This window comes from Lactuca virosa, chromosome 9 (assembly GCF_052849685.1).
Source record: "Lactuca virosa cultivar CGN04683 chromosome 9, Lactuca_virosa_CGN04683_v6, whole genome shotgun sequence".
In the NCBI taxonomy this organism is placed as follows: Eukaryota; Viridiplantae; Streptophyta; class Magnoliopsida; order Asterales; family Asteraceae; genus Lactuca; species Lactuca virosa.
The window spans coordinates 42,257,332-42,270,531 of record NC_136434.1 but is presented as its reverse complement, the minus strand read 5'-3'; the positions used below and the strand labels follow the sequence as shown (position 1 = coordinate 42,270,531).

General features: G+C 35.1%; 2 protein-coding genes across 2 annotated transcripts; both read left to right on the top strand.

Moving 5' to 3' along the window:
• Window positions 1–3,204: 3,204 nt before the first annotated feature.
• Window positions 3,205–5,671, top strand: LOC145141410 (transcription initiation factor IIA large subunit-like). The gene is made up of 10 exons (XM_079074706.1): window positions 3,205–3,568; window positions 3,695–3,868; window positions 3,950–4,096; window positions 4,185–4,236; window positions 4,313–4,359; window positions 4,456–4,575; window positions 4,670–4,733; window positions 4,813–4,979; window positions 5,217–5,300; window positions 5,389–5,671. Exons 1-10 carry the CDS (start codon window positions 3,446–3,448, stop codon window positions 5,410–5,412), a joined length of 1,002 nt encoding a protein of 333 aa, XP_078930832.1. The 5' UTR covers window positions 3,205–3,445; the 3' UTR covers window positions 5,413–5,671.
• Window positions 5,672–7,842: 2,171 nt separating this feature from the next.
• On the top strand, window positions 7,843–10,040 carry LOC145138033 (pentatricopeptide repeat-containing protein At1g11290, chloroplastic-like). Its single transcript, XM_079072176.1, has one exon. It carries the CDS (start codon window positions 7,926–7,928, stop codon window positions 9,600–9,602), a length of 1,677 nt encoding a protein of 558 aa, XP_078928302.1. The 5' UTR covers window positions 7,843–7,925; the 3' UTR covers window positions 9,603–10,040.
• The last annotated feature ends 3,160 nt before the right edge of the window (window positions 10,041–13,200 follow it).

Here is a 13,200-nt window from a genome sequence, read left to right as displayed (position 1 = left end):
CATGACACACACCACAGTCTTCAGCCTGGGAGTTAGACTCTGATATTTGGATATGAGATTTTGATTTGAGACAGATACTATGATGTTTATGATACATAATTATGATTTTACTTATGATTTTGGATGGTTGATGGTTTTAAATAATGTTTTGAAAACGAAATTTTTGGGTTGTATTTTTGGGATGTTACAGGTTCGAAGCGTCTAAGAAATGTCGATGGAAGTTCACAACAATCGGAGGGCCAAACAAACATCGACATCAATGATGAGCGGGTGGATCTTAAAGATGAACAACCTCTTTTTCGACCGATAGGAAGAAATAGAGAAAAGAAAGTAGCTTTCAGTTCATCCTCAAAAATATCGGGTTCAAGCATTATCAATCATTTTGGAGAAAAAATTGATCAATATGTTCAACTACAAGAGATCACGTCGGTGATGATGAATCGGGTGAAACAGAAAAATGCTAGAATCGCACACGTCATTTCAAGAGGCGCAAACGACGTTTCAAACGAAAAACGATTTGGAGATGTTGAAAATGAAAGTTGGCAACTACGATGACAAATATTTAGAGATTTTTCTCGTAATGAAAGAATCTATCTGAGCGATACTGGAAGATCTTATAACCAATTATCACTTTATAAACACTTTTACTTTGAATTTTTAAGTTAATTTAAGATTTGAACTTGTTAAATTTGTGTTTCAAATTATTCATGTGTGGCTAGTTTCCTTTCCATATTCGGTTCTTAAGTTCTAGAATACTTGTTTTTGGATTGTGATGTGAAGTTGATTTATGTTTTATTTAGTGATCTTTGATTCAGTCTTCATTACATGTTTGATTATGGGTGTGTTCGATACGGAGCGTTTAGGAGCTTCTAGCTTCTAACGTTTGACAAAGCGTTATGTTTGAAACAAAAAATGTCGTCTGACACAACAAGCTTTTAACGTTTAGTTTAAAAAGAACTCTTCAAATCTAAAAGCTACCTCACATAGCGTTTAACAAAACGCTACCCGATTCTTGCTATTCGCTACCCGCTACCAATTAGTTGTGTCGAACACACCCTATATCTCTTTTCACATGATCAATGGATTTAGGGTTTTGAATTATTCTTGTTATTCAAGTTATGAGATATATAAATGTTTTATAGTTCGGAAATGGTAACAAACAATTAATTGGGTTTGAATGAATCAAAACAAGTGTAATAAAATATTAAATACTTTTACAATCCCGAACATACGAGGAATATTGAGTATTATTGGTAATACTTATACTAAACAAACTGTCATCTAATGATTTAGTTTAAGATCCTATTTAAGTTAGATTACTTATATAGATTTAACTTGATGATCTTATTTTGAGTAAATACTTTTGGCAATTCTAAAAATACAAGAGCATGTTAGTATTTTAATTACCAACCTATATGGAAAGAAGATTGATATCGCATCACATCCAATAATATAGTACTTGAATAGAATTTAGAACCAGCAATCTTTCTTAATTCTGAATTTTAGTCATTATTGTATGTTATTTGTTATTTGTTTATGAAATTTTATTTTTAATCAACAAAACTGTCTTTTATATCAATTTTCAAAATGTATCGTGTGGAAAGGCTTAATAATTATATTTATGTCTCTGTGGACTGACCATGTGTATTTTATACTATTGATTCGTGTATTATAGTAATGATTCCCAAAATTTTATCATCCCTTTTTATTTGTTGGTTTAACACCCAAACACTACCTCGTCGGACTGCACAATGGTCATATTTGCTTTCTGACGTGCACTTTGTTGGCTACAACTTTCCCAGAAAAAAGTGTCATGTCATCATGTTATGTTAGCACAACATCATTAAAGAGTGACACATCACCATGTCATGTCAACTGACCGATCAAATTGTTACCATTGAAACAAATTGGAAAATATAGTATTAAAATTGAAGCTTTGTTAAAACTTAGTGTTTTAGTTGTAAGAAAAAATAATTCAATGTCAAAATCAAATTTTTGTTTAGTATCTTTTATGCAGTTTATAGATATATACAATTATATCTATTATAATCTATATATACAATCTTATTATTTTTTAGGTGTTTAGATCTCAATTGGTGCTGCTTCTCATTTAAATGTGCTAGAAAAAATTGACAAATACTTCAAAATTTTCGTTATATACAACATGTAAGAGTTGATGGAAATTGTGTTTTTTTATAAATAGTTGTGTTGTCTGAATGAAAATTACATTGATAATAAAACGTAAAACATAAAACAATTGAAATTAAATTGAACGGGAAATTCTATGATAATAAAACGTTAAAAATATGAAACATAAAAATAACCATTCTAGTAATATACCGACGCCATTTTACGCATCCATTGACAATTTCCAAAAGTCTACATAATAGAAAGCTTTCTCATTTTTCTTGGCGGAAAATTTCAAAAGCATTGTTTAAAACCATTTCATCACTTTCAACATCTGATTATTTGAGTCTCAGTTTACTAGTTTATTAAACACAATGTTAAACTACATCACCATTTCGTTCATGCTCATCTATTTTGTATTGTTTTGTTCTTTGACTCGGTAGCAAGCTCAATTCATTTCGTTGAGGAAACATCGAGTGATTTTGTTTCAAAAAGACGACCTACTTTTTTTTATGCCAAAGGTTCTCCAATTAGGGGTAATAATTCTCGACCTGACATGTTTATTTTATTAGATTAAAAAAATTAAAAATATATTTATTAAATAAAAGAGAGAATAATGACTAACAACTAAATATGAGATATTTCGATTTCCACCCCCCGTGACGCACAAACTCGATTATAACCTACGAACCTTATTTGACCTACTATCCCGAATCTGACTTGCAAACTCGTATAATTAAAATGGTTATCCGGGTTACACGAATTGACATGTTTATGGCTAATCCAGGTTTAGGATTGAACAAGACGATACAAATATTTATAAAGTTCGTGTCCATTGATTTTATGACCTGTCAACCCAAACGTTATAGGATTGCCACACCTGCCTAAAGCCACCTCTTTTATTGTCTTTTAAGGTAAAATCAAAGAACCGACTTAAGCGTTTGAGAGAGATATTTTGCAAAACTAAAATCAAGACAAAACCAATTTTTTTTTCTTTTTCTTTGGATCGGACCGGCAACTGTCCGTGTGCAAGCGAATCCTGAAAGGCCCAAAAGAAACGTAATTTAATCCTCTTTGAACCGATGCAAGCAAACCTATTTATATTGCGTTCCTCTCCTCCATTCCTGTCCCGCAAACCCCCGATCTACAATTCTCCATCTCCGTTCTCAGGCGATTTTCGCCGCTCTCTCACTTTACACCACCTCTTAATCTTCCCGTTCATCTCATATCCCTAACCAATTATCATCTGAAATCAAATACCAACAAGGATCCTTTTACTCGTTAGGGTTTTTCTGTTAGCCGGGATTTCCAAAAAAAAATGGGAAGTTCGTCGACGAGCAGTGTATACATCCAAGTCATCGAAGACGTCATCACCAAAGTCCGGGAAGAATTCATCACCAATGGTGGTCCGGGTGAAGGCGTTCTCAACGAACTTCAAGGAGTGAGCTATTTCTCGACTCTCGACTCTTCATCGTTCCTCATATCTGATTCATTTTCAATTTCGATTTAGTTCACTTCATCACCGATTTTTTCATCATCAGAAAGTAATCATCTGTTAATGGTGCAGATTTGGGAGTTGAAGATGATGCAAGCTGGTGCCGTATTTGGCCCTAACGACAGATCTTCATCGGCAAAGTTGCCGGCCCTTGGAGCTCCGGCCAACACTGTTCGTGATCTAAATGTGCCCTATGAAGGACCTGAAGAATTCGAGACACCTACAGCTGATTTACTTTTCCCTCCGGTGAGTTATAAGCTGTCTGTTTTCAAATATGTAATTTTAAATTTTAAATTACAACTTACATCCAGATCTTTATCTGTACAGACACCACTACAGACTCCAATTCAGACACCATTACCAGGGAGAATCGATCATTCATACAATATACCTACTGCTTCTACTCCCATAACCCCAAATAATCATCCTCCTGTAGATGAAAATGACCAATCTGGGAGGCCTAGCCAATTCATGGTAACTAAATCTTTCTTTTCTGAATTCTGATAATTGTGTAGCCCTAAATATTATTCCTTATTGAATTGTGTTCTTCATACTTGTACAGCAGCCACCTTCTTCTTGGTTGAACCAAAGACCACGGCTTGATGTTAATGTTGGTAAGTTATAGATTAATCACAAAGTAAATTATAAGTTCCATTCCATTTCATATTAATAAATATATTGTTGTTACAGTTTATGAAGAAGGTGATAGAGAAACAGCCCATCAAAACATGGCTCAGGTTACCACAGTTCTACTCTTGTGATTAAACCATGTTTACTTCTTTACCTTTACATTATATAAAATTATTTTTTTGATGGTATTGTTTTATTTGTAGGATTTTCTGCAGTTGACTTCTGGAAAGCGAAAGAGAGAAGAGTTTCCTTCACAATATCGTCCAAGTGGATATATTCCACAACAAGATGGATCTGGAGATGTTGTAGCTGATGAATTTGAGGTGAGGTTTTTTGGTGTTTATCATTTTAGATATTTAAGTTTTAAACATATATTTGGGTGGGTAATTAATTAATTGGTTTCTTATGGGATTGAAGATATACAACTACCAGGGGGTTGTGAATGAAGACTACAATGTTGCTAATACACCTGCTCCACCTGGTAAAGTAATATATAGTCTATTTTGTTGTTTAATTTTTGGTTTGATTTTGAGAATTTGGTGTTACCTGGATTTGATTAGAACTACAAGGGCAAACTCCCAGCTTGGTCAATCAGAATGATGCTTTAGATGATGATGAAGATGAAGCTTTGAATGAAAATGATGATGATCTGGATGATGTTGATGATGGCAATGATGATGATGAGGAAGTAAATACACAAAATTTGGTTTTGGCCCAATTTGACAAGGTATAAGTTATAATATATGCATATAAATATCATTATTGCTTGAATTTTAAAAGTCAAACCTAGAGTTTTATCAAACCGAAACTCTGTTTTTCAAAATGAGTGATGTTGCAGTTTTTATATCCATTCCAAAATCAAAAACTTTACAAGATATGGAGCAGTGTTTTTAGGTTAATTGGTATAACAACATAATTGATTTCATTTTACAACATAATTGTAAAAAGTCTAGTCTTTTTACAGGTGACTCGTGCAAAGAATAGGTGGAAGTGCACTCTAAAGGATGGGGTTATGCACATAAACAACAGAGACATTTTGTTCAATAAGGTTTGTGACTTTGTTCAACTTCAATGTGTGATTACTTCCAGATAATTTTCTTCTCTTGTCTAATTTAAGCATTCCATTTTGTTTTCAGGCTTCAGGAGAGTTTGATTTCTGATTATTTTGTCCCAAACCAAATGATCACATTTTGAAGACGAGGTTAATCTAGAGCAATCATGCAAACATACCAAATTTTGTAATTCCATGTAGTAAAGATTGTAAGCATGTCTTTGGATAGGGTTATTTTTTAAAAAGCAAAGCTAGAATTTATGTGATTCTTGATGCTCTTGAGGGAGGGATGCTTAACTGTTGTACATAAAGTGGGGAAGCTTGATGTTGTTGGCTCTATCATGAAAAAAAGTATATTTAGTTTAATATTATCAATATGTATAAAAGCCTACCTGTTAAATCATTAACGAATAGGAAAAATGGTATCCCGGAATTCTCATTTGAAACGATTTGATGTAAAAAAAACAAAAAACTTTCAAATTACACATTGGAGATGGGAAATCAAATCTCTTTGGGGGCAACTTTTGTATTTGTAAAAAAATAAAAATGGCTCGCTCTAAAATATTTCAGTTTTCTATGGCTTGTGGTTTATCAAGTTATCAAGTTGTGAAAGATCATGATTACTAACTTCAGCCTTCAATGGTTTTCATCTTCGATTATTTAAAATAAAATTTCCAAACTGAAACACCAAAATTTTATACAATAAGCATCGGAAAGAACAAACATGATCACTCAAAGAAGAAATTAACCTCTGAAAAAGGATCACTGCTTACGAGGAAGGAGCACGCATTGCGATTGGAAGTAAGCATAGAGAGATGATGCATCCGGCGCTTGCCCCGCCATGGCTGGATGCCGCCATCCGGAGCTGCTAGCACCACCGCTGCTTTGTTGCAGTTGAGGAATTATTCCGATCGCAATCTCATGGTTCATTTTGGCTTCATGATTGTTGTTGACGTTGTTAGGTGAGAGAAATGAATTTTGAGTTTGGCCAGTGGCATCGGCATCGGGTAGAGGAGCCGGCGAGACTACCAGAGGAGATAATAATGGAATCACAGTTTTCGAGGAATTCCAAAGCTCGTTGAATTGGAGAGTGGCCGGAGCTTGTTCTTGGAGCCGCGTCAGAGGCTTTCCTTCCGAGTTCATTGTAACGCTCAGCAAAAATGGCAGCAACAGCGGTGATGATGATGACGACGATGATGATGATGATGATGATGATGATGATGGTGGTAGAAAATAAGAGTAGGGAGGAGCGGAAAGTGTGGTGGGTTTAAGTCGGTGAGAGTCATGTTTTGAAGGGCGGTTACAGGCGTTACGGTTTATGTGAGGGAGGAATGGATGAGAGCTTCCTTTTTGTCTATGCGTATGGTGTGTCTGGCTTTTGGCTACTTGTGAACCTTTTTTTTTTCTTTAGATTTTATTTTTAACTCCCAAGTCGTAATATTTTACTATATAAAAGTATTTATTGACTTATTGTGGTGGTAAATCTTTTTTTTTTAAAAAAAAAAATTAGTTTTTATGATGAATCAGAATGTTAATAAGTTCAAATGTCTGACTTAAAATTTCATTTTTGAAACTATTTTGGTTAAAAAGCCAAAAACAATTTCAAAAAGCCAAGTTTTATATGCTTTTTAAAATCTATTTTTTTATACGTTAATGAAAAACTATTCTAAAAAGTGTTTTTAAATTTGTAAAACATTTTTATTTATTTATTGACTTTTTAAAAAACTAATAAGTTAATAAGTTGTTTTGAAAAGCAATCCAAATACCCTTTAAAAATACCACAAAGTTGAATTAATATACTAGACATCCATTAAAATTCCATTTACCCAAAAAAACAACCACTATCTTCACCAACTAATGACCGTGTTAGCTTGACTTAGTGCTTGCAAGAGATTGCGACAAAGCTTGCTACGTAATCAGGAGATGCTAAGAAGATAGTTTTTCTTTTAGATGTCGAATAGGAACAAAAATTTAAAACCAAATTGGCTTGGTTTCTTGCAAAAATTCTATATTAATTATTAACACCTTATAATTTTCTAGCACATTATTAGTTTATTTATTTATTTATAAAATCTTACCATTCTAAAAATAAAATAAAATGGAGAATAACATGACAAAAAAACCTCTTTTAACTTATGTCATGTATCATAATTTATATTAACAAGCTAATCCTTGCTATAATAAGTAGATTTTGTCAAAATATAATATAATATTAAAAATTATTTTAGAAATATGATGTTATAATAACAAAATGAAAAACATATCATTATAATAAAAAATATTATGGAAAATTTCATATATACCCTAAATATTTAGAAGGAAATATCATATTTGCCCTAACTAATATTTAAATATCATATATATCCTAAATAAACAACCATAATATCATATTTGCCCTAATTTTAAATTTTAATACTTTTATAATCAGTAATTATTATTTAAAATCATTTTAATTATAAAAAATAGATATTAAGTAGTTTTTATATTTTAATTTTTTGCATTTAGCCTAAAAGATCAATAGTAGCGGGCTCGTGATGGAAGCCGAACAAACTATTTGCAACTACTGTTCATGGGATGGGGACTGGGGAGTAATAGTAAGTGGATTAAGTTTGGATATTAACCATGCAAACAGTGTTAAAACGCCAATTTAAAACAACGCAGTGCCTAATTTTTCGTCCTTTATCGACCCTGATAAACCCTAAATCATTTCGAGACATCAATTTCAGCTCTCTGGGTAACGTTGCAGCTGTTGAAGATCACAAAGAGAATCACTTAAAGTTGATTGATTTGGATCTTTTGGCTCAATTGCAACATGGTTGTCATGGGTCCATTTGTAGCTCATACGCTCTTAACAAGCTTCTATCCTCATGTGCAACTTCAAGATCACTTTACACCGGTATTCAAATTCATTCATTTGTTATCAAGATGGGTTTTTGTCCGCATGTATATATCAGCACTGCTCTTCTGGACATGTATGGCAAATGTGGTGTAATATCCGATGCTCAGAAACTGTTCGACGAAACGCCTCACAGAAATGTGATTACATGGAACTCGTTAATTTCAGGTTACCTTCATACCCATTACGTGGATTTTTCAGTCGAGTTGTTTCTAGAAATGCTTAGATTGGGAATATATCCAACTCATTTTACTATTTCCACTGTTCTTGTTGGGTGTTCACAGTTGGAAGCACTCGTATTAGGGGAACAAGTGCATGGGTTAAGTACAAAATTTGGGTTTCTTTCTAATGTTGTGGTGTGTACGTCTTTGCTTGAGATGTATTGGAAATGCTCTAATGTAGATGATTCTAGGAGAATATTTGACGAAATATCTGATAAAAATGCTGTTGTTTGGACCTCAATGATCACTGGTTACACACAGAATCAACAAACCAACATTGCAATGTGCATGATTAAAAAAATGCTGGTTTCAGGTCATAAAGCAGATTCCATAACTTACAATACTTTGTTGAGTTCCTTTTCTAATATAGATGACATGATCCATTGTGAACAAATTCATTGCTCAATCATAAAACAAGGGTTAGATTCAGATGTTTATTTAGCAGTTACTTTAGTTACTGTTTATTCAAAATGTGGTAGCAGCTTACAAGACTTCCACAAAATCTGTGCCACTCTCCCAGTTAAGAACAAAATAACATGTAACGCCATTGTTGCTGGATTTTCAAACATGGGAAATGTCGAGAAAGCCCTTGGTGTCTTTTCGGAAATGAGGCAGATAGGTATTGATACCGATTTCTTTACAATTTCAAGCATTTTAAAAGTTATAGGAGTTATGTCAACTTTCAAAGAGGGTAAACAAATCCATGGTCTTATAGTCAAGTCAGGTCACTCTTCAAATATATACATACAAAACGGGCTTATTTCCATGTATGCAAAAAGTGGTAACTTTGATGAAGCAAAATGGATGTTTACATCAATGGTGGAACATGATACAGTATCATGGAACTCACTTCTTTCATGCTATGCTCAACATGGAAAAGGTAAGGAAGCAGTTGAAGTTTTTGAAGAAATGAGAAACACCAAAGTCAAACCTGATTTGACCACGTTTCTTATTGTGATTTCTGCTTGTGGTCATGTAGGATTGGTGAAGAAAGGGTTAGAATTCTTTGAGTTAATGAGAAGTAATTATGGTTCACCAAAAGTTGAACATTATGCTTGTATTGTTGATCTTTATAGTAGAGCTGGTTTTCTTGATGAAGCAGAAGTGTTTGTGAATAGAATGGGAATGGAAGCGGGACCCGAGGTGTATAAAGCTCTGTTGAGTGCTTGTAGGGTTCATTGAAATAAGGAAATTGGTTTGCGTATGTCAAGAAAAATTGTGGATTTGTTTCCTGATGATCCTGCAGTTTATGTGCAGGTGTCAAATGTTTTGGCTAGTAATGGTTACTGGGATGATTCTGCTAGAGCACATAATTTGATTTGTAGTAAAGGAATCAAGAAAAAAGCAGCATGTAGTTGGATATAACTTGACTTAGGGCCTGTTTGATTTGAACTTACCGGGTCCGGTCAGTGCTGACTGTGCAGTCAGATGTTTGTTAATGACATATATTAGCTGATTCGGTCAGCCCATTCCACCCCATTCTACTTACTCGGTCCGTCAAAAAATACCTCCTGACTAGATAGAAGACGCCTCCATCGATTTTTTTGCCCTTTCTCGCCTCAGCCTCCTTCGCCAAAATTGTACACAAAAAGTCTAATATTGCAATTGTAAAGACACAGACAAATATATATATCAAAATAACTCTTTGATTGATTGGAAATATAACTCAAAACCAATTACATATATATGTGTATATGTCTATGTATGTTGCTGTGTTTTTGGTGTGTTTAACCCTCTTGGTAATACACTGAATATATAGGATTGATAGAATCATTTTAATCCTATAATTAATACACATGAGACCCAACCACTTGTTGGTGTCCCTTACTTTATAGAATCATTTTAATCCTATAATTAATACACATGAGACCCAACCACTTGTTGGTGTCCCTTACTTTGTTCCAGGAATCAAGTTTACTTTGTTGGAGTGGAAAACATTGGTAGGGTATTAAGGAATTTAAGATTCCAACAATCACCCCCGAATCTCTAAGTCCTTCTAGAGATGTTTTTCAATCCCGATCAAGTCCCGCATTGTCTTGAACTTGGTTCGAGCCAATGGTTTTGTGAGAATGTCTGCCTTTTGTTCTTCACCTGGAATGTATTTCACCTCCACTTGTTCCTTTTCAACACACTTACGAATGAAGTGAAACCTCGTGTGAATGTGTTTGCTTCTTCCGTGAAAAACAGGATTCTTCGTGAGTTCGATAGCTGACTTGTTATCAACTCTTAGGACCACCTTCTCTTGTGCTTTGTTCATGATTTCGCCTAGCAAATCTTGAAGCCATATTGCTTGACATGCAGCCGCAGTTGCAGCCATGAACTCCGCCTCGCAAGATGATAAAGCAACAATATCTTGCTTTTGAGAACACCATGTTATTGGAGACAACCCATAGTAGAAAATGTGACCGGTTGTGCTTCTTCCGTCGTCCGGGTCGACATTGTGACTACTATCGCTGTAACCAATGATCCGGTTTTGCCCCATCCTCTCGTACTTGATTCCATGTGACGTTGTTCCACGTAAGTACCTTAGGATGTGTTTGATTGCAACACCATGTGATTCTCTTGGATCTTGCATGTATCGACTAACAACTCCAACCGCATATGCCATATCGGGTCTTGTCTTCAAGAGATATCTAAGGCATCCTACCAACTTTCGGTATTGTGTCGGGTCGATTTCGGGTTCATCTTCGGCCTTCGACATTTTGGTTCCTGGATCCATGGGAATGTGGGTCGGATTGCAATCGTGTAAACCGGCTTCTTTTAGAATGCGTCTAACATACGCTTCTTGGTTTATAGTAATCCCTGATTCTTCTTGTTTGACTTCAATGCCCAGGTAGTAAGTTAATCTTCCAAGATCAGACATCTCGAAGTTCTTGGACATTTCAAATTTGAACCTTTTGATCATGCTCAAATTTGTACCTGTGACAAACAAATCATCAACATAGATTGCTAAAATTAGCAAGTTGGATCCTTCGTTCTTCCGGTACACCGATGGTTCTTTCATGCACTTGTGAAATTTCATTCCTTTCAAAATCCCATCAAGTTTTGTATTCCATGCTCTCGATGCTTGTCTAAGACCATATAGTGCTTTTGAAAGACGGTACACCTTGTGCTCGTCACCTTTCCTTATGTAGCCTTCCGGTTGATACACATAGACGGTTTCTCTCAACTCTCCATGTAAGAAAGCCGTCTTGACATCCAAGTGGTGAAGCTCCCATCCATTGGTAGCGGCTAAGGCAATGAGAAACCGTATGGTTTCGATGCGAGCTACCGGAGCAAATACTTCTTGAAAGTCAATACCAGGTTGTTGTACGTACCCTTTAGCAACCAACCTCGCCTTGTGTTTGTTTATGGTGCCATCTGCATTTTTCTTCAGCTTGAACACCCATTTGAGTCCAATGGGCTTCACCCCCATAGGTTTGTTTACGAGAGACCAAGTATTGTTCTTGTTGATTGAATTGATCTCTGTATTCATGGCTTTGACCCACTCTGGTTCTTTCTTCGCCTCTTCAACCGATACCGGCTCGTCATTGGTTGCTAGGAGAAGTTCTTCAATTTCATCAACATAAAGTACATAATCTCGTAATCGAATTGGAAGCACCTTTTGTCTTGTGGGCCTTTGGTTTTGAACATTGTTCACGTTGTTGTTGATCGGACTTGGTTGCTCATTTTCTTGTACCTCCACTCCGTCTTCAATCTCGTGATCCGATTCGTTTGGTTCGTTGTTTACTTCGTTTCCTTGGTTGTTGTTTGCCTTATCTTCCGGTAAATCCCATGGTACTATGAATGATCCTGGTTCTTCATTGTCAGGTGTAGCTTCGTTAACCCAATTCCATCCTTTGGTTTCATTAAAAATAACGTCTCGACTTACGATTATTTTTTGTGTAACCGGGTTAAATAACCGATAGGCTTTTGTACCCGGTTCATAACCAAGATGAACCAATGGTCTTGATCTTGCATCCAATTTTTTCACGTTTACCAGTTCAACTTTTGCATACGCTAAACACCCAAAGATGCGTACGTTCTCCAAATTAGGTTTTCTTTTATACAACTTCTCGTACGGAGTTGTATCACCAAGTACTCTTGTGTAAACACGGTTGATCAGGTTTGTGGAATGTTTTACCGCTTCTCCCCATAGATAGTTTGGAACATGCATCGCCTTCATGATACTTCGTGTCATGTCCATAAGTGTTCTGTTTCTTCGTTCCACAATACCGTTTTGTTGTGGTGAATATGGGGCGGTAAGATGGCGTTTGGTTCCATTCATATCACAAAAGGAATTAAACTCGAGCGAAGTAAACTCACCTCCTCGATCACTTCGAAACACCTTTAAAGACTTTCCGAGCTCATTCTCCGCCAAAGCTTTAAATTTTTTGAAGTGTAAAAACGCCTCATTTTTCTCTTTTAAGAGAAAAATCTTTTGGATTAGGTGTCTAAGCCCATAACTATAATTGGTATGTACTTGAATTGACAGCAGCACAGTCCTTTTGGGTTGCCCTCAACCTAGCAACTGGACAAGGAAATTATGAAAGGAGAGATATTAATTTATAAGATTAATAAATTAATATATATATAAATGATTTATTAATATGTTAATGGATTAACATATTAATTAGAAATCATTATGTTTAATTAATTGTTAGCCAGAAATTAATCAGAATTGATTTTGGGGTTAAAAGAATTAATTATAAGGTACAGGGACTAGTTTGCAATTATCTAATAGTTGAGTGGAAGGCTCTAGAACCCCCTTGGAAGAGGGTGGACGAAATCTTTAGGGGAA

Bases quoted from the DNA above. Each gene is read 5' to 3' on its own strand.
- LOC145141410 (XM_079074706.1), top strand. From the start codon at position 3,446: ATGGGAAGTTCGTCGACGAGCAGTGTATACATCCAAGTCATCGAAGAC. The intron at 4,576-4,669 runs GTGAGGTTTTTT...ATGGGATTGAAG, and splicing joins TTGTAGCTGATGAATTTGAG to ATATACAACTACCAGGGGGT. The intron at 4,980-5,216 runs GTATAAGTTATA...GTCTTTTTACAG, and splicing joins TTTTGGCCCAATTTGACAAG to GTGACTCGTGCAAAGAATAG.
- LOC145138033 (XM_079072176.1), top strand. From the start codon at position 7,926: ATGCAAACAGTGTTAAAACGCCAATTTAAAACAACGCAGTGCCTAATT.